A 24,801-nucleotide genomic window follows, 5' to 3' on the forward strand; every position below is an offset into this window, starting at 1 on the left:
CATTAAGCCCAACCTCGAAGTCTCATCTATCACCCAAGTGGTGAGGGTTTTGAAAAGTGAAGGCTGCCAGGTTCCAATCAAGCTGCTGGTTTATAAGCTGCCAACATAAAGAGCTCAGGGTGGGCACACGGTGATCGGAGCAGTGAGGGGGTTTGGTTTGCAGGAATAACTGGAGCAACCCAGATAGTTCTTCTAAGAAAAAGCAATTTTCAGTGGAATTAAGGGGAGAAGTGTCTTTTGCAAGCCCCATGGAGATCCAGTCACACCCAGCCAAGCAGCAAGCTGCTGAGACTGTCATTTGTCATCTGCTTTTCCACAGCCTGGCTTACTCCTGGCTAGCTGTCAAGACTCTTGGTGTTCTCTGAGCACTGACAGGTACTACCTCAGGGCCCAGCAGATCAAACTGCTGCCTCCAATCCGTGGGAGAATTCCCTTTGTACCTAAAAAGGATGAAAGGATGCTCTTAGCTGGGGAAATCCACCCCAAATTTCCCAACAAGTTGGTGTCACGCACATCCTCCAGGTTATGGGATTTAGAGATGCAAGGGACCCCATGAAAAGGGCAGAAGCCTTTGGTGTTTCAAGTCCTGAACATCCCATTTGATAAAAACTTGGCAAATCTTGACTTGAATTGGACAGCCTGTCTCTCAGATCTTCCTGTGCATGTGTGTGAGTTGAGAGGGACAGGGTAAATCCTCCCTTGAAAGATTATTAGATTTTTTTTTTTAAATGATTCCTCTGTAATTCAACTCAGAAATGGATGGTGACCATCCCCACAAGGCAGCTAATGCTTTTGCATTTAGCTTGGGGTGTGAGGCTTGCACAGTAGATGAGAAGTGACCAGCTTTTGGTCACTATTAAAAGTGATACAGTTGTCCCAGTCTTTGAGAACTCTTACTATCTACACAGGGAGAGAGGAAAACTTTTAGAGTTGGTGAGCTCGATTATATTGTTTCAGCACAGGATTTTGTGAACCTGTGAGTTACTCATAACTGAGGTATCCTTATGTTTGACTTAAAATACTTGATGGAGAGATATGAGAAAAAGAAGGTCCATCTGGAGTAGTCCAGGATCCAGAACCAAGGCTTCGGCAGAGCAGGGGTGGCAGCAGGTGGTTCACAGAGCATAAATGGGGACCCAGCTGCACCCTTTGGCAGCATCAGAATAGCTGGGGAAGCACCCATTTGGGTGGAAGCTTTTTGAACCTTTCTCAGATGAGGTACTTTCTCAGCAGGATATGTGTGCTTGTAAACAGATCATGCCCTGAAGCATGTAGTGCCTATGGTTTAGCATAAGTACTGCCCTGAACTGGAAATACAACTGCACAAAATGCCTGTGGATCTCATTCCAGGAGGCTCTAGACAAGGAAAATGCCATTTTTCCTATTTCTATGAATTAACCAACATTATTGTCACCTGAGAACAACTTTTGGTTTAGCTCTGGGAAGCCTGGTAGTGTTAATTTGCTCTTTTCCCCCTTGTCCTTTCTCTGTAGCAGCAGCAGGAGATGCTGGCAATGAAGCATCAGCAGGAGCTTCTGGAGCACCAGAGGAAGCTGGAGCAGCACCGACAGGAACAGGAGCTGGAGAAGCAGCACCGAGAGCAGAAACTTCAGCAGCTAAAAAACAAAGAGAAAGGAAAAGAGAGTAAGTAGTGAATGCTCACTTGTTTCAATGATGACAGAGCAGATGAATGGAAGCCATAAAGTACCTTTTTAAAGCTGGAGAAACCTTCATGATAGCTTCTCTCCATTGCTGGGCTTCACAGAGAGCTTGTATAAACTGTTAGGAGGTATTGAGGGTAAGAGAAATGTATTTCTATGCTTTATCTTCATTTTTGTCTTACTAAATGCCATTTTAGCATTTTTCAAAAGGAAGCGTATCGTCTCTTTACTTGATTTAACATTTTTGAAGTATTTTTGGCAGCGTTCCTAATGGAGGCAGAATATTAAGCCCATAAAATACACCAGATGCACACTGCATTTCTTTTGCTTCATTTCACTCTTTTAAGATGTAGCCGAGTTCTCAGTTCTTAGCTTTAAAGTGTTTTCATTCAGAAAGTGCTTCTTTCATGAGGTTATGGATTGTGGTTGGCTTTCCCATGTATCATTATGCACTTCATGAGACTCAGTAAAATGATTATGGCCTCACAATTTCCCTTATCAAAGACACTTAGTTTGCTTGTTCAGTGTTCTTTTAGAAGTGAATGGGAGGAAAAATACCTTGCCAAGTTGTACTATCAACTCACCAGGTCTCCATTTCAAATGGGATAAAGAAGCATGGGCTGGAAGTAGTGGAGAGTGGGGGTACAAGGAGATGAGATGCTTACTGTGGACCAGGAACAGTAGAAAGCTCCAAAAAGAATTTTTCTAGTACAAAAAGACTACTAGCATCTAGGAGACTGAAAAAAAATTCTGACAGCTGAATTCCCCACTCCCTGCATGTGCATCTTGCAACAAAATCACAGAATGTGGGTATTGGAAAGCACCTCTGGAGATCATCTACTCCAACCCCTTTGCCATGCCAGATTCACCCTAGAGCAGGTTGCACAGGATGGCATCCACTCAGGTTTTTAATGTCTCCAGAGAAGACATGAAACAAGACTCCACCACCTCACTGGGCAGCCTGTGTCTCAGTGCTCTGCCACCCTCCAAGTAAAGGGGTTCCTCTTCATCTTTATCTGGAACTTCCTATGTTCAAGTTTGTGCCCATTATCTCTTGTCCTTTCACTGGGTACCAGTGAGAAAAGACTGGTCCCATCCACCTGACACCCACCCTTCAGGTATTTATAAATGTTTGTAAGATTTTTCCTCAGTCTTTCCTTCTCCAGGCTAAAAAGACCCATCTCCCTTAGCCTTTCCTCATAAGAGAGATGTTCTAATCCCCTAATCATCTTCATAGCCCTTTGCAGTACCCTCTCCAGCAGTTCCTTGTCCTTCTTAAATTGTGGAGGCTAGAATTAGGTACAGTACTCGAGATTCAGCCTTACCAGAACTTCCTTCTACCTTTTGGCCACCTCTTCTTGATGCACTCCGGGATGCCATTGGTCTTCTTGGCCACAAGAGCACATTGCTGGCTCATGGTCATCCTGACTTCAAACTGCAGCTACAGTGAGGTAATGTACAGACCTACCCCAATATCCTTGCAGAGTGGGTCATAGGAGGTCCCCTGTGTCTGCATGCATTTGGTTGATGTTTCTTTCATTTAAATACTTGAAAAAACAAAGGATCAGAATCTACTCAAAAGAAGCAGTTTATCATTCAAGAGTGAGTAAAGGTGATGATGCTGCAGGTTGGCTACTCTGGTGCCTGGCTGGGTGCCATGTGTGTTCCTATCTGTTCTCTGGCTGATTTGTGTTCTTTCCCCATGTAAAGGTTGGTTTTAACTGGATGGAATCTCTTAAGTGTTTTGACTTCACCCTGCTATTCCCATCATCAGTAGTGTATCAATATTCTGCTGGGCCTCTGCAAGACTGGTATCTGGCTGATCTTATTAAAGGAATTTCAAATAAATTAAAATGCCTGAATCTCTGAAAAATGGCAAAAACATTGAAGTACTTTTGGATTAAATACATAGGTGTAGGGGAAAAAACTCAGAATTTGGGAATGTTAAGTTGAAGAATTTGTTCCCATGGCTACAGCTTTATTTTTAAATTACTTTTTATTTAAGAAGTACTATGGTGTTGTAATCATTATAGCTCCCAAGCTCAGCTCTTAGGAATACTTAAGTTATTTTTCTCACATCAAAAAATTTTCCTAAGCGCAACACAGCTAAAATTGTCCCCCTCTGAAAAATGAAGGGTGCATAATAGATGCAGAGTATAGCTCATTCTCCTTCCATCCTCCATCACTCTAAGCCAAAATATAATGTGTTGTACCTTTTAGAAGGCAAATCAGAAATTGGTTTAGATTAGCATAATATCAGGTCTTTGCATTTTCATCTTGGAGCCCTTAACCTGTGCCTTGTGATCTTCTGTCTGCTATCATAAAGCATTTGATCAAAGGATGACTTCCATGAAAAGAAGGAAGATATGTATGAAAGTAAAGGTGGGTTTTCTGCAGGATAAGGAGCGAGAGTTGGTTTTCCTGTCTTTCTACTGATAAGACTGAACTCTAGAACTGGTCCTGTATATTGGTGCATCCAGATGCTTCTGAGCACAAAGTATTCCATCACTTCCTACTCAGACAGCCTGGGATCATGGTTTGTCTTGTATTTCCTTGTACAAGTTGGCCTGCTGTGACCAGCCCACACTATCATGAAGTCTTTTCTCTCACTTCTTCTGATCCTTTACTGTGCAGCCTCCTCTGTCCTAAAGAAACCTGGTCCTGCTCTGCCTTGTCCTCTTCCCACTACCCCTGCATTATCCTGTTATTTCAGTACTACTTGATCATGGGACAATATGGAACTTGGTTTTTTTACTACTCTGGTAGAAACCAAGCTCAGTTTTTTGACTCTTTAGAGGTGTCCTATCTTGCAGTACTTTGCTCATTTTGGTGAGGCAACAGAGTTCTCCCTAGGACCTTGAGGTGGGCATCCAGCACTCTGAGGACCAAAGTGGATGAAGATGAAAACAGACCCTCCAATGCCATGCATGAAGAACAGCAACAGATCAAGCAAGGAAGTTAGAGAGATGCTTCTCTGGAGAAGCAGACAAGCACAGGTCTGCCAGGAAGCAGTGTTGGCCTTCAGTATTCTTCAGTCCCTTCTAGTTGCTTCATTAGGAGTCTTTTCAAGGTTGTTTGTTGCCTAATTTTTAAGGATCAAATAAAAGAAGAACAGTAGAGGTGCTTTCTGTGTCTAGTCCCACCATAAGAAGGAGCTGTTGGAATGAGTCCAGAGGAGGCCACAAAAATGCTCAGAGGGCCGGAGCAGCTCTGCTATGGAGACCGGCTGAGAGGTTGCTCAACCTGCAGAAGAGAAGGCTTGAGAAGACCTTTAGACCACCTTCCAGTACCTAAAGGGGCTACAAGAAAGCTGGGGAGGGACTTTGTACAAAGGACATGAAGTCATTGGACAAGGGGTAATGGTATCAAGCTGAAAAAGGGGAGATTGAGATGAGATATTAGAAATTCTTTACTGTGAACATGGTGAGACACTGGCTTAGGTTGCATAGGGAAGCTGTGGCTGCCCCATCCCTGGCAGGTTGGACAGAGCTTGGAGAAACCTGGTCTAGCAGGAGCTGTCCCTGCCCATGGTAAAGGGGTTGGAACCAGGAGATCTTTAAGATCCCTTCCAACCCAAAGCACTCTCGAATTCTGTGCATACGATCACATAGGTGACAAGTTTTCCCTTTCTTCATCTTGAAGCCTCTTAAACATCTCCACTAGATATTGTCCTTCTGCCCATGATTGGGTCCAAAATAACCCAGTACAGGTTGTTAAAAGTGAGTTAGATTTTTTTTTCTTTCACATCAAGGGTCAAGAGCTGAGTCAAGAGTCTTGCATGACAGCTTTGCCTGTGTCTTCAGCGTTGCCCAGGGAAGGGAAAGCCCACACATTTTTAGCTTGTGAAGTATACGTAGGGGCTTCCAGTTTCTAATTAAGGAGGAAGACTTGCCAGGGAAGCTTTTGTAAACCTTAGGATCCAAAAATGTTGAGCTTCAGGTCTTCTAAGTAAAGTTAGATTTATCCAAAACTGACAGACCACACGGTGATGTTTGATTGTTTTGAAGATATTAATAAAGATGGCACTGCTTAGAGAAAGGAAGCCTTTAAGCATGAGTTTGTCACCTACTCTCATCTAGCCATCTATTTTGCTACACTTACATGAATTTGTCTCAAGCTCTTCCTTTGTGCTTTCCCTTGGGGTTCACACCAGACTTATATTTCTAGAGCTGGCAAGAAAGGTAGGGCTCCTAAAAAGTGAATTTTCAAGCTTTTCAATGCTGCATCAATTGTTGAACAGCATTAAATCTTCAGGCTGGGCTTTATAGAAGTATTGCAGGTTTCTACTCTTGTATAGACAAAAAGTTATTTACCATTCTGTCAAATGCCACTGTTGAGCAGGATCTAAGAGACTAAAGATCACTCTGTCATATTTTAAGTCCTTGTCTCCAGTAGAACTGTTTTTCTGGCCTTTCCATCCTCTTGTAGCCCAGATATTTTTCTTTGGAATTCTTGCTTTATGCTGTGGTATAGATGAAGCATCATTTTCCACATGTTCTGCTTGCCAAACTTTCTATGCATTACTCCATCAGGAACTCTGCCTGCGAATCTGTTCTGTCAACCGAATGGTAATTTTAATCCATCACTGCAGTAGAACAGACTGGTCTCTATTGTGGAGGAAATAATGATTAGAAATTACACAGTTGACATTTTAACTCTAAGCTGCAAAATTACTGACTTTCTTCTTTAAATGTTAGATTTTCTATTTGAAGAAATAGATTGCACGCTTGTAAATGAATTGGAATCTTACGTAGATCGTATTGTACACAGATACTTTTGAACAAAGAGGTCCCTATTTACAAGAATTTTCAAGACAAAATCTACATATGAGATTCTTCTCATTCCCCTTGTGCTTGCAGATGTGACATTTAAAAACTTGCATGTACATAAGACTTTTTCCTAAATACCTTGGATTAAAAGAAAGATTGTACCTTGTACAAGAGCTTTATTCTAAATGTACTTTTATGCAAGTGTAGAAATCCTCTTCAGAAATCTTTTAGAGTAAAATGATAAATGTCTGATTAAATCTGTTTTCAAATGTAAGTTGTGATTATATGCAAAGTTGAGGCAAAAAGAAACCAGAAGAAGAGCTCCTTACTGGAGGCACTTTGTTCTTTTCTCTTTGAAAGAAAAGTTCTGCTTTCTGACTGGAAATCAAAGATTTCATTCTGAATCTTTTTTTGGCATTTAAATTCTTAAAATGTGTGAATTGATTGAATATCCTTTTTTGTAATGAATTTTTCTTTTTTTTTCTTTTTTTTTTTTTTTTTTTACATTTCAGGTGCAGTGGCAAGCACAGAAGTAAAGATGAAATTACAAGAATTTGTCTTAAATAAGAAGAAGGCATTGGCACACCGGAATCTCAACCACTGTATATCCAGTGATCCCCGCTTCTGGTATGGGTAAGTGGTACTGGGCTTGTCTCTATGATTCACCCGGTGCCACCTTTTTTTAAAATTGCTGAAGATGAGAGGGCTAGACCTGATGTTTTTACTGGATGAACCAGAGCAGGGATAGAACCAGGGTTTGACTTTGCTGTATGTTACCAAAATGCATTTTTCAGAAGGTTTCAGTGTGAATAATTTTTCTCTTCACGATATTTTTGTGAGTAGAAGTCCTTCCAGTCATCTTTAATCCATGACCATTCAAACTTGCAAGTTCTACCATGAAGATCAGCCTTTATAAGCTCTCTAGCTTTTCACCCAGGATTTCATCCTGCCTGGTGTTATAAAATTTGAACTTTAGTAAAATGGGGAAATTACTTGTTATTTTAATGATCTGTAACTTAGGAGAGTTGAGCTAGTGTTACATTTTCAAAGCCTTTAATGCTTACAGCTCATCTGAATCTCTCTAGGTTGGAGTTTCTGTTTACTTGGCTTGTCTCTGTAAACTGTTGGAAACATCAAGTGCATCTTGTCTGTGTTTCTAACCACAATTGCCCCAACAGCTATGTTTTCATCTGTATTTTTAGCTATTTGTCTCCTAGAAAACCCATATCATGTGGGGTGAGAAGATAACAGCTGATGTAGCCAGGTGATTGTAGCCAGGTGGGAGTTGGTCTCTTTTGCCAGACGACTTTCAACAAGACAAGAGGGCATGGTCTTAAGTTGTGCCAGGGGAAGTTTAGGTTGGATATTAGAGAGAGAGAGTGATCAGGCATTGGAATGGGCTGCCCAGGGAAGCAGTGGATTCTCCATCCCTGGAGATATTTCAAAAGAGACTGGATGTGGCACTCAGTGCCATGGTCTGGCAACCGCAACGGTGGTTCAAGGGTTGGACTTGATGATCTCTGAGGTCCCTTCCAACCCAGCCAATTCTATGATTCTATGATTCTATGTTATAATGACACGAGTACAAAGAGTGATTTCTTTATTTAGTTCAAATGCACCAAATAGCAAATATAAATTATAGCTTTATTAATAAGGTGAAAGTCTCATTTCTAGAAATTCACTGTTTAAAAGAAAAGAAAATTTTAGATTATTTGAAAACTCCTACTACTGTAACATATCTATAAAATGTACCTATTAAAATATCTATTAAAATATATTATTAGAATATATATTTTTTTAAAAAAGAGACTGGGGGTGTTGTCTTTAATTACAGTAAAATTAAAGAAATTTTGAATGACAAAAGTCAGTTACATTTTGCCATGAAATTTGTGTTCAAGTATCTGACAGTATTTTCAATCTTAAGAAATAAGCATATATACAGGGACAATAAGGTCCAAGCCAGAAGATGTTTCCAAATTCAAGAAACTAAGCTGAAATTCAATTTGAAAGATATCCCAACTATGAGCTAGTGCAGAAATACTGAAGTGTAGTTGGCAGCAAAATTCAAACATTATTCCACTGGGGTGAGATTTAGCAGTTTTAATATATCTCCAAAAATCTAGTTTAACACTTAAAAATGGTATGATGGTAGCACTGGCTTAAGTAGTGAGTGGTTATCAGTTTATGCAGAGATAATATTTAAGACCTACTAGGTCACTGTCAAGGATAGTAGAAGAAATAAAAGAAATTTAATTTCTGTCAAGACAACATAAGTATCTTTTTTAGATAACTGATTTTCCACTGGTTTTAACTGAGTCTTACCAAGAAATTTGGGAACTTTATGGAAAGCAGTTGAAGACTCTGAGCCACTACATTCTCCATTTTTTCCAGTTAGTCGAAATGCAAAAGTAGAATTAAGGATAATAAATGCTTGCTTTCAAAACCTTTGATCCTTTGGCTCTAGAGAAACCTGAGATGGAATAGCCATCACAGGTGAATTTAGAAAAGCAAAAAATAAGTTTGGGAGCAGTCTGAATTCCTTCATTTTTTCCAGTTTCAATTAACAGCTTTTTCACCCAGAGTCCAGCATTTCAGAACTGGAACAAAGAGCAGCAGTACATGGACAGTCTGCACATTCTGTACATGTTAGGAAGCCAGGGGTGATGGTCATATGGAAGGTTTCAGTGTGTTTCCTGTTTTAAGCAAAGGCTGAGGACCTCCCGAGCATAAATGCATCACTTAGGTTTATTGTGGCTTATGTTAACCAAAAAATACCTTTCCTGTGTTGTTTCAGGGATACCAACAGATAGAGACAACATACAAACTGTTGCAGAAGGGACCAGCCTTTTTCTTACAGATTTGTCGGGCTTACCACCCCTTCATTTTCCCTCCATCTGTTACATGGATCAGTATTCTGGTTTCTACCACAAGATGTGAAAAAGGGGAGAGAGGCCCTTGGAGGCCTCACAAATCTTTCTAAGGGTCTGTCTGAGTGAGTTCTAAGCAGGATTGAACTGGTTCTGCTCAGCCTTTGAGGAGGGTAGATGGCATCAGGGCCACCCGACTGCAATGCCTTCTCTTAACAGCCCTTCAGTTTTTAGGGCAGCAGCTGAAGATTCTGAGTTTCCATTCTGTTTAAAATTTTAGTTTAGTTTTTCTTAAGGGAGAAAGGCTTTAAATTAATTACATATTACTATTTCTTTATATGGCATCTCATAGGTTACCAATTCAGTTATAGAGATATTTCAGTACACACATACTTCTGATGTGATTCAGTTGGGTGGTGTTTGGATTTAGCACAGGCAAACAAGGCTTGCAGAAGATAGACTTGATGCTCCTACTGTGAGCAGGCAAGCCAATTAAGTGGTAACAGATGCTGAAATCATCTTTTAAATGACATGCCTGCTTTTAAGCTCTTCCTTTGGTCTTATTAAGGTTTGTGAATTCTTTTTTAAAGGAAAATGCAAAGCATTACATGGAAAAAAACGGCTGTCCTGAGAGCACCACAACAGTTCTGCGTCAATGGCTCTGACATGAAATATGTTCCATTGACATGTGAAATAGCTGTTGTTTCCCTGGCCCCTTGGGCCAGGCTTCAGTTGTCCATGAAGTTGTCCATTTGTTTTTGCCTTCAGTATCTTGTATCTGTCTGAACTTTGTGCAACACTGTCATTTAGTGGTGCAGCACTGGGTGCTTATAGTCAGTGAATATTTTGTACTGACATTAAAGGGCCTTATCACAAGCACATGTGTGGATCAACCACTGAGATGAAAAGGAACCAGTTTTAGAGGTTTTGCAGTGTCTAATCATAGTCCAAAGGATCTACTAAATGAAAGAGAGGAGCTTGCTAGTGCTCAATAGTACTTCTTGGAGGCTTTCACTGAGGTCTTGCTCAGTCTTCAGGTCTGCGGTATTCAAGCCACTTGGTTTTAACATCTACATTTCTAGTCTGTATTCAATTGTTTAAAATATCTTTGCAGGCTGTAATTTTCAGATTACGTTGATGATAAGCAACAAGAGAAGAGACTCTTTGGAGCTTTATTGTCATACTGTCCCTCCTTTAGATTATGAACTCACTGGGCAGCCCTGCTCCTAGCATATTTTGCACTTCAAGATACTTAACATAAGTAAGAGCAGCTTAGCAGCAACCTCAGGCTTAGCAAACAGGGCTATTATTTCCCTAGGAAATTGTCAGAAATGAGCTTGGGAAGTAGCCTTTCAATTCAGTAGCAACCGTGAAAGGAAGTTAAACCAACTGTTTGCATGGTAAGGACGTAAAGAGATATAATTACACACTAAATTATTTCAATCTACATAGGTGTTGGCAGTCTCTGCATATATTCTAGCAGAGATACATGTGTTTGACATATATATTGGGTTTATATTGTGTGAATATAGAATCATAGAATTGTTTTGATTTTGAAAAGATCTTTAAATCATCAAGTCCAGACATTAACCTAACTCCACTGAGTCTGGTGCTACACCATGGCTCTCAGCATCACATCTACATGGCCTTTAAACATCTCCAGGGAAGGTGATTCAGCCACCTCCCAGGGCAGCCTGTTCCACTGTTTAATCACCACTTCTTCCAGTGAAGAAGTTCCTTCCAATTGAATCTTCCATATATTGGAAGTATCATGTGTCCTTTGCTCTCTATATGGGTTTTTGAAGGACCTCAAGAGTTCAAAGAACAGGGGATGTGTTACGGGCAGGTATGTGCAAGCTCAATGTAGGACACAATTTCATCCCTTTCAAGACCTCTGAAATTCTTGGAACAGGCATGCAGACCAGTGCATTTTGCTCAGAGCAGCATGGGGTGCTGGATCCCAGTCCTCAAGCAGTATAATGTATTCCTGTTTGCAGAGTTAAATATCTGTCATTAATATCTGTCATTCAGTAACCCCAAAGCATATCTAAACAGGGCCTTTGAGTTCCTGGGCCTTCCCTAACAAAGTGATGAAAATAGCTTCAATGTACATGATTGTGCAGCTTAGGTCATGACTGGAAAAAAAAAAAAAAGGGAAAAAAAAGAAAAAGTCTGTTGCTTGTATAGGCAAGAGCAAAAAATGTCATTGTGTGACATGGTGGGTTTGAGGACTCTTGGCTTGCAGAGTTGGGGCTTCCTGTTTGTGAAACATCTCTGTGCTGCCTTCCCATGGCTTGAGCAGATCCCAGCAGAGAAAGCAACTTGTGTTTTCAGGAGGGATTCAAGTATTTTTCAGTTTGGTTCTGTTTTGATTTCAGGTGATGATTAAACTATGTGTACATGTGGGACACTGATTGGTGTGAATGTAAAAAGAGTACATGATGTGCTAATGAATATTACAACTGTATGAAAGTCAGAAAAATTATTCTGCCTGTGTGTATAGAGAAGTTTGGAATATAAAGGGGTGAGGATTAGGAAACCACAGTGAATCACACTGCTTGGTAAGAACTGTGGGTATAGAAAATTTTGATGTAGATCTTCAAATAAACTTCTCAGAGGTTTTTTGTTAGAAAATCACATAGAAAATTCAATGCCTTTTCCTGATGTTTCACGAACCACTTATTTTTTGAAGGGCATAACGTGTAGTGGAATTGATGTTCTGTATCTCGCCAAACAGTCTACTTCTGATTTGAGCTTTCAGAATGTACTGCTTGAGGAACTGGATGAATTGGGGTAATTTTCAATGGGGAATGGCTCATTTTTGATTCCTTAAAGAACCTTTTGTAGGGGAAGCTTTTTCACCAGGGTCTCCAAGAATGCCTGGTTACTAGGCAATGTGAAATTTCAAACATTCACTTCTTTTGACAGAGTGCTTTCTTTCTGGTGTCCCATATTCTTCAGCATTTTAAAGAACTAACTCTGGATTTAGACTCTTTTTATTTAATCTTAAAATCTAAAATTGTTTGATAGCTGTATGACTGTAACCTGTATGGCTACATTAGTCATTCTGTTGATGTAGCTACTCTGCTAACATTCACAGTCTGGAGACTTCCTGAAGTCTGTGCTGATCAGGGTTGGTAAAGCTCCTGAGAAACAGCAAAGCTGGGCTCAAGTCATTAGGTAGGAAAGATGCAGCCAACAAACTGGTGGGAGGCTTAGAAAACTCATTCATTATTTAATATCCTTAGCAAACAGACTGTAATTTACTTCCAGCAGCCTGCTCAAACAAAGCTATAAATTATCAGCTTCTAGAAGTTAATCTGGAAAGGTGTTGAGTACTTTGGCCCCATCTCTGAGAAGTACTTCGGTCAGGAGGCAGTGAAGCAAAAGGCAGGAGACCACCTATGCAGCATGGCTGCTGTTAACCAGCTAAACATGTGGCATCTCGTGTGCTCATCCCTTTGGTTTTGTTTCGTCCTTAGTCTTTGTCTGCTCTGTCTGGGTTTTATTCCCTGACAGGAAATAGTTCATCCGTGCTGTGGCTGAGGATGGTAACTCTACCCATGCACAGCTTCAAGAATAGGACTTGGCAAAACCCAGCCCAGATACATGCTTAAAATTGTACTCGTATTTTAATGAGTGGAGCCATGCTAAACAGGGTAACTCTAATGCTGAAAATTAAACTTTTTGCATTTAGTTACCTCCCTGTATATTAGACTTCAGTGTCTTCTTTGTATGAGTGCCTAGAAGGAGGAAGCTTGTACCAATATCTTTTCCTTTGCTCAGTTTCACACTAAGATAGTAGACTCAGTGAAGATGATTTATTCACTTTGCATGTCACTGATGTAAAGCTTCTCCCTTCTCTTTCTCTTTTCTTCTCTGCAGGAAGACCCAGCACAGCTCTCTGGACCAGAGCTCCCCACCCCAAACTGGCGTATCCGGCACCTACAATCACCCTGTACTGGGCATGTACGATTCCAAAGATGACTTCCCACTCAGAAAAACAGGTAGAGCACACCTGGACTGTCTTTGTTGCCTACTGTGCTGTAACACTTAGTCCTCTTATTATTTGTTTAGTTTGTTTTTTTTAAAGTTATGGTACCAAAAAGCTGTGTTCCATGGGATGATTTATTTAACAAGCACCCCTCCGTCCTGCTCCCACATTATCTGTTGCTGTGTGGGCAGTGTTAGAGAGAGGCTGGAGTTGCTGGGGGTTCACTGACTTGCAAAGCTGCAGACAGCAGAGTTGTGTGTCCAAGCTGGTGAGATGTTTTCCCTAAGTCAAAGCTAATACAGTGATCTGGGTGTCTGAAGTCAAAGTATGTTTTGCCAAGTGAGAAAAGCACCAAGAAAAGTTCATTTCATCTGGGATTTCCAGTTTATATACATGTTTCTACTTAAAATAAATAAAAATGTTTTTGCCAGTCAAAGCGTTGGGACTTCCTGCAAAGGTTTTGGTTCACACCTAGACAGTTATTTCTCAGTTAGGTTTTTTTCCTGCATGGTGGCTAAGCAGGTCAGTTATTTCTCAGCTATACATTATGTAAACCAGGTTGTTTTGGTTGGCTGTGGTCCTCCTCCATATTGCCTCTCTGAGCCAACACAACCTTAGCTTCTTACCTGGCCAGCTTGGGATCCTTGATACTTCCTTCTGGGAGTAACTGAGCTTCCAAAAGCTCATCCTGATTTGGGGAGCAATGCTGCTTGAGTGGATGGTGTAACCAGTGCTGTGGGTGGGAAATTGCTTCAGAATGGGAAAAAAAAATTTCTAAAAAGATGGAGTGGAGGTAAGAGGAAAGAAGAGTTGTGATTGAACCAGAAAAGTGTGACATCTTGAAAGGAATGTTGGTGTGTTAACCAAATCTCTGTGTAGGTTTGCTACTGTCTTTGCTCAAATTGGCTGCCCTAAGGTAGTTCCCAAGAGCTGACAGCCCCTCCAGTCCTGTCTGGTAGGAATGTAGGTGTTCTCACTGCACTTCTGATAGAAGAATGGTTCTTAGATGCAGTGTGTCTTTTAACATCATTCTTATTAGGTTGTTAAACTAAAGGTTTTTTTCTTCTTTTACCATCTCATGAGAAAACCAATACACTGCTACACACATGCCTTGTGCTTCTTGCTTCACACTACTCTGAATTCAAGGACTTTTTTGGAGATTTTGTGGGCACCTGGCTTGGTGAATGGATCTGTGGCTGGATTCCCATCTGCTGTGCAGTAGACTGTCTTGCCCCTCACAAGGTGTAGTGGATTAGGTGGCAAGTGTCAAACACTTCAGCTGCACAAAAAGTCAACCAAGAACTGGGAAGCCCTTTCCAGGATATGGGTTTTTTCCTGGGCACGCCCTGTGCTTTTGGTGGTCATTGTTTTAAATGTGCCCTTTCTGGAGGACTCCAAAAGCAGAGATTAGAAAACTGGATTTGCTGAAGGGCAGGACACCCTGTAATCTCTACTTCCAGGTAATGAAAAGCCAAACACCCCCTGAGGTACAGTCGATGCTACTCTGTCATCAGTGCCTGGCAAAGCCAAAATGATGCTGTCTGGACTTGTGGCCCCAGTGTGATTCCAAGAGATTTTTTATCTCTTTCCTATACCTTGGGGAACCAGGGTATCCATTTCTGATGTGTTAGCATCCCCACAGCATAAAGGGGCTTTGACATGCTGTGAACTGTCCCTTGCTCATCACTTCAGGGGACCTTATTTGTCAGACTGAGTCTGAGGATCAGTTCACCATCTTGCTCCCAGTGTTGCAGAAGGAAATTTCTGCAGGAGAAGGAAAGCATCTGTACATCTCACCCTCTGTTGCTTCCTAGACTGAGCTCTAAATAAGACCCTGTCTGAATAAAAGCCCTGTCAGACAGGGTGAATTAAGAATGATAAATGTATCTAATCACATTTTTAAAAATGGAAGAAACCCAAATCATTGTTGTTTTAAAACAGAAGATACTGAGCTGATTTTGTTTTTCCAGAATGCTGATGCTTGTTCTTTTTGGGCACCAGCATTAATCTTTTGGGGACTGGTCCATGAGATGTATGAGTTCACTTGCAAGGTTCAGGGAAGAATATTTTTTTGTTGTTGTTTTCTTTTATTTTGCTTTCAATGCAACAGCACTTCAGTCTCTGGCACAGCAATATCCTGCAGAAGTTCCATTGCCAAGAATGTTATGTTGCTTGGAGAAGAAAGGCTCCTGAACAGTCTGGTGTAAACAAAAGGCAGGGAAGGCTGGAGCCCGTCCTAAATAAAGTTCTTTACTACTGGTGAGCTTTTCAGATTTTTGGCACCAATGAAAACTCTGGCTTTGTGTTTGTAATTTAAAACCACCATATCACGTAGTCCAATTTTATTAAATTTGATTAAATATTTGCAGTTCAAATAACAGAGTCCATCACAATACAGTTCTGAATACCAGGACTGGAATTTGACCAACATCAGCATTAGGAGTAGAGCAACTTCGGGAGCTGCAGGAAGGCAGTTTGGTCATTTTTTCTAGGGTGCTTTCAGAGTGTCTTGTGCACGTTGAGAAACTACAGGAGAATAAACATGTCATTGTGCTCACCTTTTCTTTACTCACTATTATTTAAAGCATCGTGATGTGTTCACAAGTTCTCTCTCTGTGCACACTTGAGTGCGAATGTGGTGGGAGAGACCTGGTGAGCTGGTCACGCTCACTTTGGTAGATGTGTGCATGAATTAATGTCATAAAAGTTCTTGAAAATGTTCAGCATGGGGAAGAGTGCTTGCAACATGCTCCTAGTGCATCCTGTCTCTTGAAATCCTTGAAATCTATTTTACTAAGTTGTGTTCCAGTTTCTTGGCTGTTTGGTTTCTGCATTAAATTGTTTTTCTGTCAGGCTGCTGGCTGGTGCAGTTACTAATTGCTTGAATCCTGATTTTAGCCTGGCTGGGGGATGCATTTCACTCAGTTCCCTCTATCTAAAACACTTGGGAGCTCTTTCTTTTTTAACTGCACTAAGAACAGTTCAGTTGGTGCCGCTCATGCTTCTGCTGTTAAATAACTGGATTCTTCTGTGTAGTTTCCTTGATTAGATACACCTTTGCTTTACTTTAGTGTATGTATTTTGTCAACAGCTGTTGAGAGGGGAAAATAATCTGCCCCCAGATCAAGGTTGGTGCCTTCCAAATTTAACAAAGCTTCTGTATGTGCTGTAAGAAAATCTCTGGGGAATCCTTTCAGAGTAATTTTATATTCTGGGCTGGGACAGTCTTTTTTGCATGTCTTTTGTAGCCTGCTTTGATAAGCCTGAGAGCTGTTTGTCAACAGCCTCCTTGGAGCTACTGGAGTTATTTTTAATGGAGATCTTCAGTTTTGTGTTTCTGAGGAAATCAATGTCCTCGTTTTCTGCCCAGGAGCAAGGTTGTTCATGGTGTTCCCTGCTTTGTGGAGTCTGAGCAATGAATGTATTAAAGAAAGCTCTTCATTAGAAAGTCAACACAACTACTATCATAGAAGATTGTAAGAGGCTGAAGAGAATTTTAACTTTATCAGTTAAAATTCAAGAGAAATTTTAACTTTAAAACACTGAAAAGAAATATAACTTTATAACATGCTTTTCCTGTTGCTCACATAGGGCTTTTTGGTTGGTTTTGGGTTTTTTTACATCCTGTGGAGGGCTGGACCATATCCTGTCAGACACTAGCTTTCCCAGTTATTCCTGTTAGAGGGAGGAATTCCTTGTGTTCATTGTGACCTGACAGCTAATCAGGATTTCTAATCCAAGCGACAGTATTTCAGTTAGTTGTTGTTAAATTAGAAATTTTGCCAAACTCCTAGCCAGGTCTCATTCAGTCCACGGGGATGCACGAACTGGAAACATGGCCTGCACCTATATATAAATGTGACCCCCAAGTGAGAAAAACAGTTATTTTCTTTTAAAATACTGGCTAAAGATGTTCTCCAAGGTCCTAAGTGTAAAAAATGTCTGCCCCTGTAGGATTTATCCAGGTTGTGAAGCAGGTTCAGATCTCATCATTGTTTGACTCCTGCTCTGGAGAAAGCAAACCTTTCTCAAGACAGCCTCTCCCCTTCCACCCTCATCGTGCCCAGGCAGGAGGGATCTTTCCCATTTTGCTGCTGAGTTTCCTTGCCTTGGGCTGACTGCTCCTGAGAGATCTGTCAGAAGAGGTGGGATTTGTGACAAAGTTGGTGTTACCAAAAAATACACTGTTGTTTCATTTTGTCCTTCTTTGTGCTTCTCAATCCTCTGGCATTTGCCAAACCACTGTGGTTCATTGCGTGTAGAAAGACCTTCACCCACCAAGACCCTTCACCAAGAGCAGTGGGTGCCTGCTTTTTGGTGTCTTTGGCTCAGTTCTTGGTGCTGCTCAGCCCACAGCTGCTGCAGCCATGGTCACTGTTTTGTGAAGCTCTGGGCCCTGCTTTATCCTCTCCCTCCAGTATCAGAACTGTCTGCACTGGGGAGGTAATGACCAGAAGGACTTTGATGGGTATGAAGATTTTAAGGAGGCAAAGGCTTCCTGTGGCCCCAAATATGTTTTGACTGCAGAGCTGTGGGATGGAATCTCAGGGTGTGAGTTTCCACTGTTTCCAAAGCTAGGATGAGTTGAATGCCGGGCTGGGAGGTTACAGAGACATCTTTGGCAAGTATTTGTCTCTGACTTTCCTGCCTATATAGTAAATGAGAGCCTGCATGCATGTGGTGTGGACTTGGGGAATAGAACAAGTGGAAAGTAGAAAGACCCAGATCCCTCTTTCAGTTCCTTTTCTCTAAGGACTAGGGAAAAACAAATCTCCTACCCTAAAACCTCCCTTCCCAACGATGTCTCTTGCCTTCTGTACAAGTCATGGCAGAAGAACTGGTTTTAGGTCAAGTACTGTGTCTTAGGGCTTGTGGTAAAGAAAAAAACAAAAACTGTCCTCAGCCTTCAGAGCCCATACAGTTAATAATCAACAGGGAAGGAAGGGTCCAAGAAGAAATTTTTAGCTCAGCATCATTAGACCATGACTCGTGTACCCCTTTGGTACAGTGACTTCCCTCAAGAGGTAAAGGAATGCCACAAAAAGACTTCCTCAAACTTGCCTGTTTGTGGTACAAATGGGCAGAGTCTGGCTCATCTACCACTTGAAAGGCTGCCCTGGCCAGTGGTTTTCCAGAATTTTGCCACCATTTGGGACCTAGTAGGGAAGGAATATGATAGAAGCATCATTCCTGCTGGTGGTCCCAGCAACTATTCAGCTTCCAGCCCACCAGCCTCCTAAAACAAATAGAAAAGATCACTGTTGTTCTGCCTGAGTCAGACATGAGTAGATAGGGAAAGATGTCTCCTTCGAAGCCCCAACCTGCTCTTGAATGGATGATGGTGAGATGTATCTCAGCTTCAGGGTCCCAGTTGCTTGCTGCCTGTCCAGGACTGGCCATGAAACTGGCAGCATGGTCCATCCCTGCCAGACACCACAGATCAACCCCTGTGTATGGGGTGCACTTGCTGGCTCACGATGGGGAACACATGGGCTGGTGCAAGTTATCTCCTGCTTGCTATTCTTCTTTTTCTGTGCAAAAAAGAGGAGCCTGAGGGTGGAAAGTGCCCAGCATCCTGTGATATTGCTGGTTTCCTTGCAGTATTGCAGAAGCACGGGGTTGTTTGAGTATTATTGTTTGGAACTTTGTGCATTTAAAGGAAAGAAAAGGGAAAATGAAAGGATTTGTGAATAATTGAAACACTAGATTTGTCAAGAGAAGCATAATACCTCTTGGAGTTGATTCTGGTTATTGGAATGTTTTAAATGGTTTGTTTTATGACAAGAATTGTTTAGAGGAAAATAGAGTAGGCTGAAATCCTGGTGTAGTGTGGGAGTATAATTTAGAGAAAATCTTTGAGCTTTGTACAGCATGGAGTGTCACTCAAGTTTGAGAGCATCTTTGATTTCCCACCCACATTGTCCTTCCAGCTGACACAGTTGGAGGTTTGGCCTTCCTGGGCGGGTTGCTGTGTCCCAGGGACCCACGCACTGCCTTGGGGTGTGCTCTGCTGAGTGAAGGCACTGACCTGCATGAGAAATCCCCACTGTTACAAATACCCTTTTTTTTTGTTCCAACTGGAGGACGTCAGTCTCAATAATCCAAAAATAACTTATTAAAGACAAAAATCCCTTTGTTACTGTGATGCTACAGAACAGCTTCGGACCAACCCATTGGAATTTCAGAGCACAGAACAAACCAAATTGCAGTTGAAGGACCAGCAAACAGAAGGGACAGAATGCTAGGGTTTGGAAGGGACCCTTGGAGATAATCTAGTCCAACCCCACTGCCAGAGCAGGTACCCCTAGAACAGATTGCACAAGATGGTGTCCAAGCAGGTTTTGAATGTCTTCGGAGATTAAGACCCTACCCCCTCTCTGGGCAGTCTGTCCCAGTGCTCTGCCACCCTCAAAATAAAGAAGTTCCTTTTCACATTTAGATGGAAATTCCTATGTTCAAGTTTGTGCTCATTGCCTCCTGTCCTGTCACTGGGCACCACTGAAAACAGCCTGACCTCATCCTCCTGACACTCGTCCTTCCAGTTTAGTCCCACCTCTTCTTCTGACAGCCATGTCTAAATGCATGCTAGGGAATTCTTTGCTCCCATGTTTTTCTTGGGCACTAGTGGCTGTGTGACATGTTCCATGGTAGCTCCTCTTCAGTGCTGAGGTTTGTCTAGAGGCAAAAGGAGGGGGCAATCCCTTTCTTTGCTTGAGGTTCTGGTAAAGCAGATGCACTTTTAGCATGAGAGTCAGGGACCCATGGGAGAAGAGCCAGCACTTCCTATCAGAACATTTTTTGAGGAGTATTGTCAGTGGTGCATCAAAGGAGAAACCTCTTCCAGTAGAAGACCAAATGAAATCTTCTGGTTTAGTGTTGCCTTTGGGGAGCAGGGACTCTGAGAAGCCTAGGATCTAATTCTCAATCATTCAGTGAACTCAGGTCTTCTGAGCTCCATCTCTGCTTCACAGGGACTGCCAGGAGTGTGCACAGTTCTACCTGGATGTGTGTGTTTGCATGTATATATATATATGTATATGTGCAGGTTTGTTCTGGCCAGGTCTGAGACACTGGTGTTTGGACCACCGCATCTAGCAGAAAGGAGAATGAAGACTGAGTGTGTAGAGCATGACAAGTGCATGCCTGTCCTCTGTGAGACAGTTTTGACCACAAGCACCATGTGAACATCATCCAGGAGTGATTTCTCCAAAATGAAACACAACAGAGCTCTAAGGAAACAATGCATTCCTTGAACCATGTCCTGCTGGCTTCTCAATGCACTGTGTACACCTCTCTTGGCCCTCAGCACTGTGTAAGCATGCATGACAACATGGGGTTGATTTATTTGGTTTATGTTGCTCTCTTACAGATCTTTCAAAAAGCATCCAGGGCAGGAGGAGGCTGGAGGTAGCTCCCTTCCATAGGAGCGGATCAGTGTCAGACAAGGGGCAGGGGAGAGATGCCTGTAGGGCAGGGCAAGGAGGAGGAAAAAAAGGGTATAGAACAGAATGCAGCTCAAGAACAACTGCTGGCTTGGTCCATGAGACTCTGACGATGGGCTGAGGGGACACTGGTTGTGCCCAAAAGTTGTGGCCACCTTTCTGGGGTCTACCCAGTTTCATAGTTACTCCCTGCCCTTGTTTCGAGCAGTAGCTCCCTCTGCTACCAGCACTGCAGCTTTTTGGTTGCTGGACAGAAATCAGGTTTTCTCTTCTGCAGAGCTCAAGGCTGTTTTAAGCACTTTATTGGGGAAACTTGCTTGGACACCTCCCTCTCTCCTTTCTATTCCTTGCCCTCTTTTGAATGTCTCTTTAGGAAAAGTCAAATGTGCTTGGTTTAAGGGGTGTTAAAGCCTTCTTTCTACTGCCAAGATTGCAGCAGCTACTGAACATCAGCATGAAAACTGCCAGATCTTTGCTTTTAGTAAGTTCTAATTGTAAGGACACAGTTTTCCATAAGGAGCCCTTCCACACAGCTCTTACATGGTGCTTATGCAAAAACAGAGGAGAAAAGGAAGAAAACCCCATAAATATCTTTTATCTGTGCTTTTCTTATCACGTATTTATATTTCAAGGTGTATTATTTCAGTGATGCCATCCAGCATGGTACCAAGATCATACAAAATAGTTTGTTTCTGAATAAGAGTCTTGTTTTTATCCTTATTTTGCTTTCTACTTTGGAAATTTTCTGCAGCTGTTTTTGCCCCGTGGTACCTGTCCCCTGTAGCTTCATTTGTGGGGGACCATATTGTTCTTTCCCCCCCTCTATGCTGATGTCTGCAAGTCTTGAAAATGAAGAATATTGGCTCACTTGACCTTCAGAGAGATAATGGTGAAACCATTGCCCAGGGAAGTTGTGCATGCTCCCAAGAGAGGCTGTGGCTGCCCCATCTCTGGAAGTGCTGACAGCCATGTTGGATGGGGCTTGAGCAACCTGGTCTAGTGAGAGGTGTCCCTGCCCATGACAGGGGAATTGGACCTGGATGGTCTTTAAGATCCCTTCCAACCCAAACCATTCTATGGGTCTATGATTTTCAGTCTTTTTCTGGGACCATAGGTGAACTTTGCCATGTCCAGCTTTTCCAGGTCCTCCTGAGTAAATCGGTCACAGTCCACGATTTTTGGAGGGGAGAGACCACAGAAGAGCAGTAATGAGGATTTGAGATTGAGCCAGGCAGAGGGGAAAACAGCAGCACAGTGGAGAGAGGATGCTTAGTTGTGGAACCTGTGGTGTCTTCCATTTAAGCAAAAAATAGTTTATTTTTAATCAACTTTTGCGTTGTGCAAAAGGTCAGGTTCAGACCTCTTCTCTTTCTGTGTGTAACCACAGAGTGACCTAAACATTAGAAGAGAGACAAGGTCATTGTGTTGGCCTTTGTCTGGCTGGTGAGGCTTAGTATGAAGTTTAAAAACAATAAAAGAGTAATAGCCCTTCTTGGTCCCCAGCTGCTGAAATTAAGATGTGCAAGGACTGGGTTTTCATGGTGTATAGTTTGTGGGTTTTTTTGTTTGTTTTTTTGGTGTTTTTGTTTGATTGGTTGTTTGGTTTTTTGTGATGCTTTTTGGTTTGTTTGTTTGTTTTGAGATTTTGGTGGGTTTTGTTGGGTTTTTTTCTTTCAGAACTGTGGATGGGTAATGGGAACAGGACAAACTCTGCCCAGGACTTTATGTTTTTTGACTTACATAGACTTAATGTCAGATTAGTTCAGCAGCTTAGGGGATGCAATTCTAGGAAGGAAACAATGAGAATGACATAAATGTTGAAGAATTGGATTACATGGGTCCTGCTGCAATAAATGACGTATAAGATGGGTAACTTGGGTTTGAGTCTGTGAAAACTAGAGAAGCTTTTGGCTTATGTTCTAGTTATTAATTTACTCGGAGGAAAACAAAATATTCTTTGTATAAATCCTTATTATAGGTCAAATTAAGTATGTCACTGCTTAAGAAATCCCACTGGCTTTGTGGAAGCTGACTCAGACTTGGGCATGGGCTTCGTTTGTTTGCTAAACAGGAATCAGGCTGATTTCGTGATAACTTCATGGTGTTTGTTTAAAAGATTTCACCTTTAGATGTAGAAGATCGGTAAGTTTCGTAATTCAGTCTCCAGTTCTCTTAAGTTTACACAAGTTAGCAGTGATGGGGTAGCAGGGCTTGCTTTGGGCATGCTGCCTGATGGGGCGAATATTGGGAGATCTTCAGTGGAACTGGAGTTCCTGGGAGCACACTGAACCTGTGTTGACTGTCTGGTATTGATAGTCACCTGGTGCTTAAATTTATGTTTCATACTTTTGAAGGACAGCTCTCTTCAGTTTAAAAACATCTTTTATTAGATAGTAGTTTAAAAACCATCTGAATAAGCTTAAATTATTGTTTTGAGTTTTGGAAACGCCTCGGTTGAAAGCTACATCTTTTTTTGTTTTATAACATGGTATATGTAAATTCTCTGAATTTGAGACTGTTCTGCACTGACTGTGCTGAATTTTAATACCTATCACCCAATTAAATGCATGGAGGGATTACACTCTCTGAGGCCTTGATGACATGTTAGGTTTGGAATTATATCTGGGGGATAAACAGCAAAATCAGAGTGAACAGAACAAATGTCATTCTTTAAATAGACTGTTTCGGGGCTTCAAAACTCAATCCTTCGGCTGAGGAAGCAGAGGAGAAATGCATGGAATAGTTTTGCCTGAAAATAGTTTTATTTGACAATTACAGTACATTGGTTTTGCCATAATATATTTGCAAGGCATTTTTTCTTTTAAGGCTTTAGTTTCCTGTGTTCTTTCCCCTGTTGTTACATGGAAGGATGCTTTTATTGTGGCTTTACTTATGGGACATATCTGGTTGTGTTGGGTAATCTGTGACCCCAGGTCTTTTTTTCTCCTGCTCATTTATAAGGTGTTTCTAACCAATTCATTCTCTGTACTTGAGAACCACACAATTATTTGTCTGTTCCCCACAGACAACATACTTCAAATGAACACCATGCAGGGCGTAAATTGCATATGAATAAAATTTGCACTGAAGGGCAGTTTTTATTGTCCTGTTTTTCTTTGTCTGAAGACAGATTCTTTCAACAGCTGTGGAATAGGCCTATATTTCATTTGCTGGTTTTCAGTGCAAATGTATCTAAAATGGATGTATCAGCATCCAGCTGCGAGACAGTCACATTTGTTCTTTAAGGTCTTGACCAGAGCATCTAGACAGTTACCACTGCTCAATATTTGGAACATAGTAAATCTGGGGATTAAAGGATGTAGGATGAGGTACCGAATGTTCAGTTACTCAATGACTACTTTTAAAAGAGTAAATCAACTTCTGTTTTAAGGAGAACTTTATAAAGGAGCTAGCTAGGACATATGCTTGTATTTGAACTAGTCCACTCTTCTAATATTGCCCTCCAAGCAAATGCTAGATTTGCATTCAGTCCCCAGCCATTTTATATGCAAATACCCTGTAAGATGATTCCCCCTTTGCTAATGCACTTCATGCTGCATTTTAAGCATCATCTTGAGGAGTCTGACAGGTTTTTTTTAGTGCTCCCTTTATCTCTTGCTGGTGTTTTACTGTCCAAAACAGTAATGAAAAGCTTTTTTTTTTTTTTTCCCCCCTCCCCCAAAGTTTCATCCAAGAACTGTTTTGATGGCTTAACTTCAATTATTTGATCTTGAATTCATCAGCCTTCTGATTTTTAGAGCCCTACAATTAACATTGCCAGGCTTTTACGTGACCCAGTGGTCAAAGCCAGCTGTAGGGAAATATATCTGCAGGCAGACTTAGTTAATTCAGATCAGTTTGTAAACCTTATTTTAATGGTTCTAAAGAAATGCAGATTATTGGCCCTGGAGTGTAGGGAGCTGAGCATATTGGTAGTTAATGGTGGGAGCACAGGATTTGCTGGTTCAAAGGGATTAAGCTGCAGAATTGTTAAGCGGAAAAAGCAGAAAGGAAAAAGATTGGGCCAGTTCACAAATCTCATAACTGTCAGGAGCCCTCAGGCACCAA

At 41.5% G+C, this 24,801-nt stretch overlaps 1 protein-coding gene across 17 annotated transcripts in view; it reads left to right on the forward strand.

Annotated features, from left to right (window-relative positions):
* HDAC4 (histone deacetylase 4) overlaps positions 1-24,801 on the forward strand; it is a 259,775-nt gene that overhangs the window by 151,764 nt on the left and 83,210 nt on the right. For 12 of the 17 annotated variants that reach the window (XM_030453803.1, XM_030453800.1, XM_030453789.1 and 9 more), the window contains 3 exons: positions 1,494-1,644; positions 6,943-7,063; positions 13,183-13,304. In XM_030453803.1, the coding sequence (XP_030309663.1) occupies positions 1,494-1,644; positions 6,943-7,063; positions 13,183-13,304 (394 nt within the window). The remainder of the gene's footprint in view (positions 1-1,493; positions 1,645-6,942; positions 7,064-13,182; positions 13,305-24,801) is intronic. The other 5 variants (XM_030453794.1, XM_030453805.1, XM_030453797.1 and 2 more) reach the window with 2 other exon arrangements.

This window comes from Calypte anna, chromosome 7 (genome assembly GCF_003957555.1).
Source record: "Calypte anna isolate BGI_N300 chromosome 7, bCalAnn1_v1.p, whole genome shotgun sequence".
Classification (NCBI taxonomy): domain Eukaryota; kingdom Metazoa; phylum Chordata; class Aves; order Apodiformes; family Trochilidae; genus Calypte; species Calypte anna.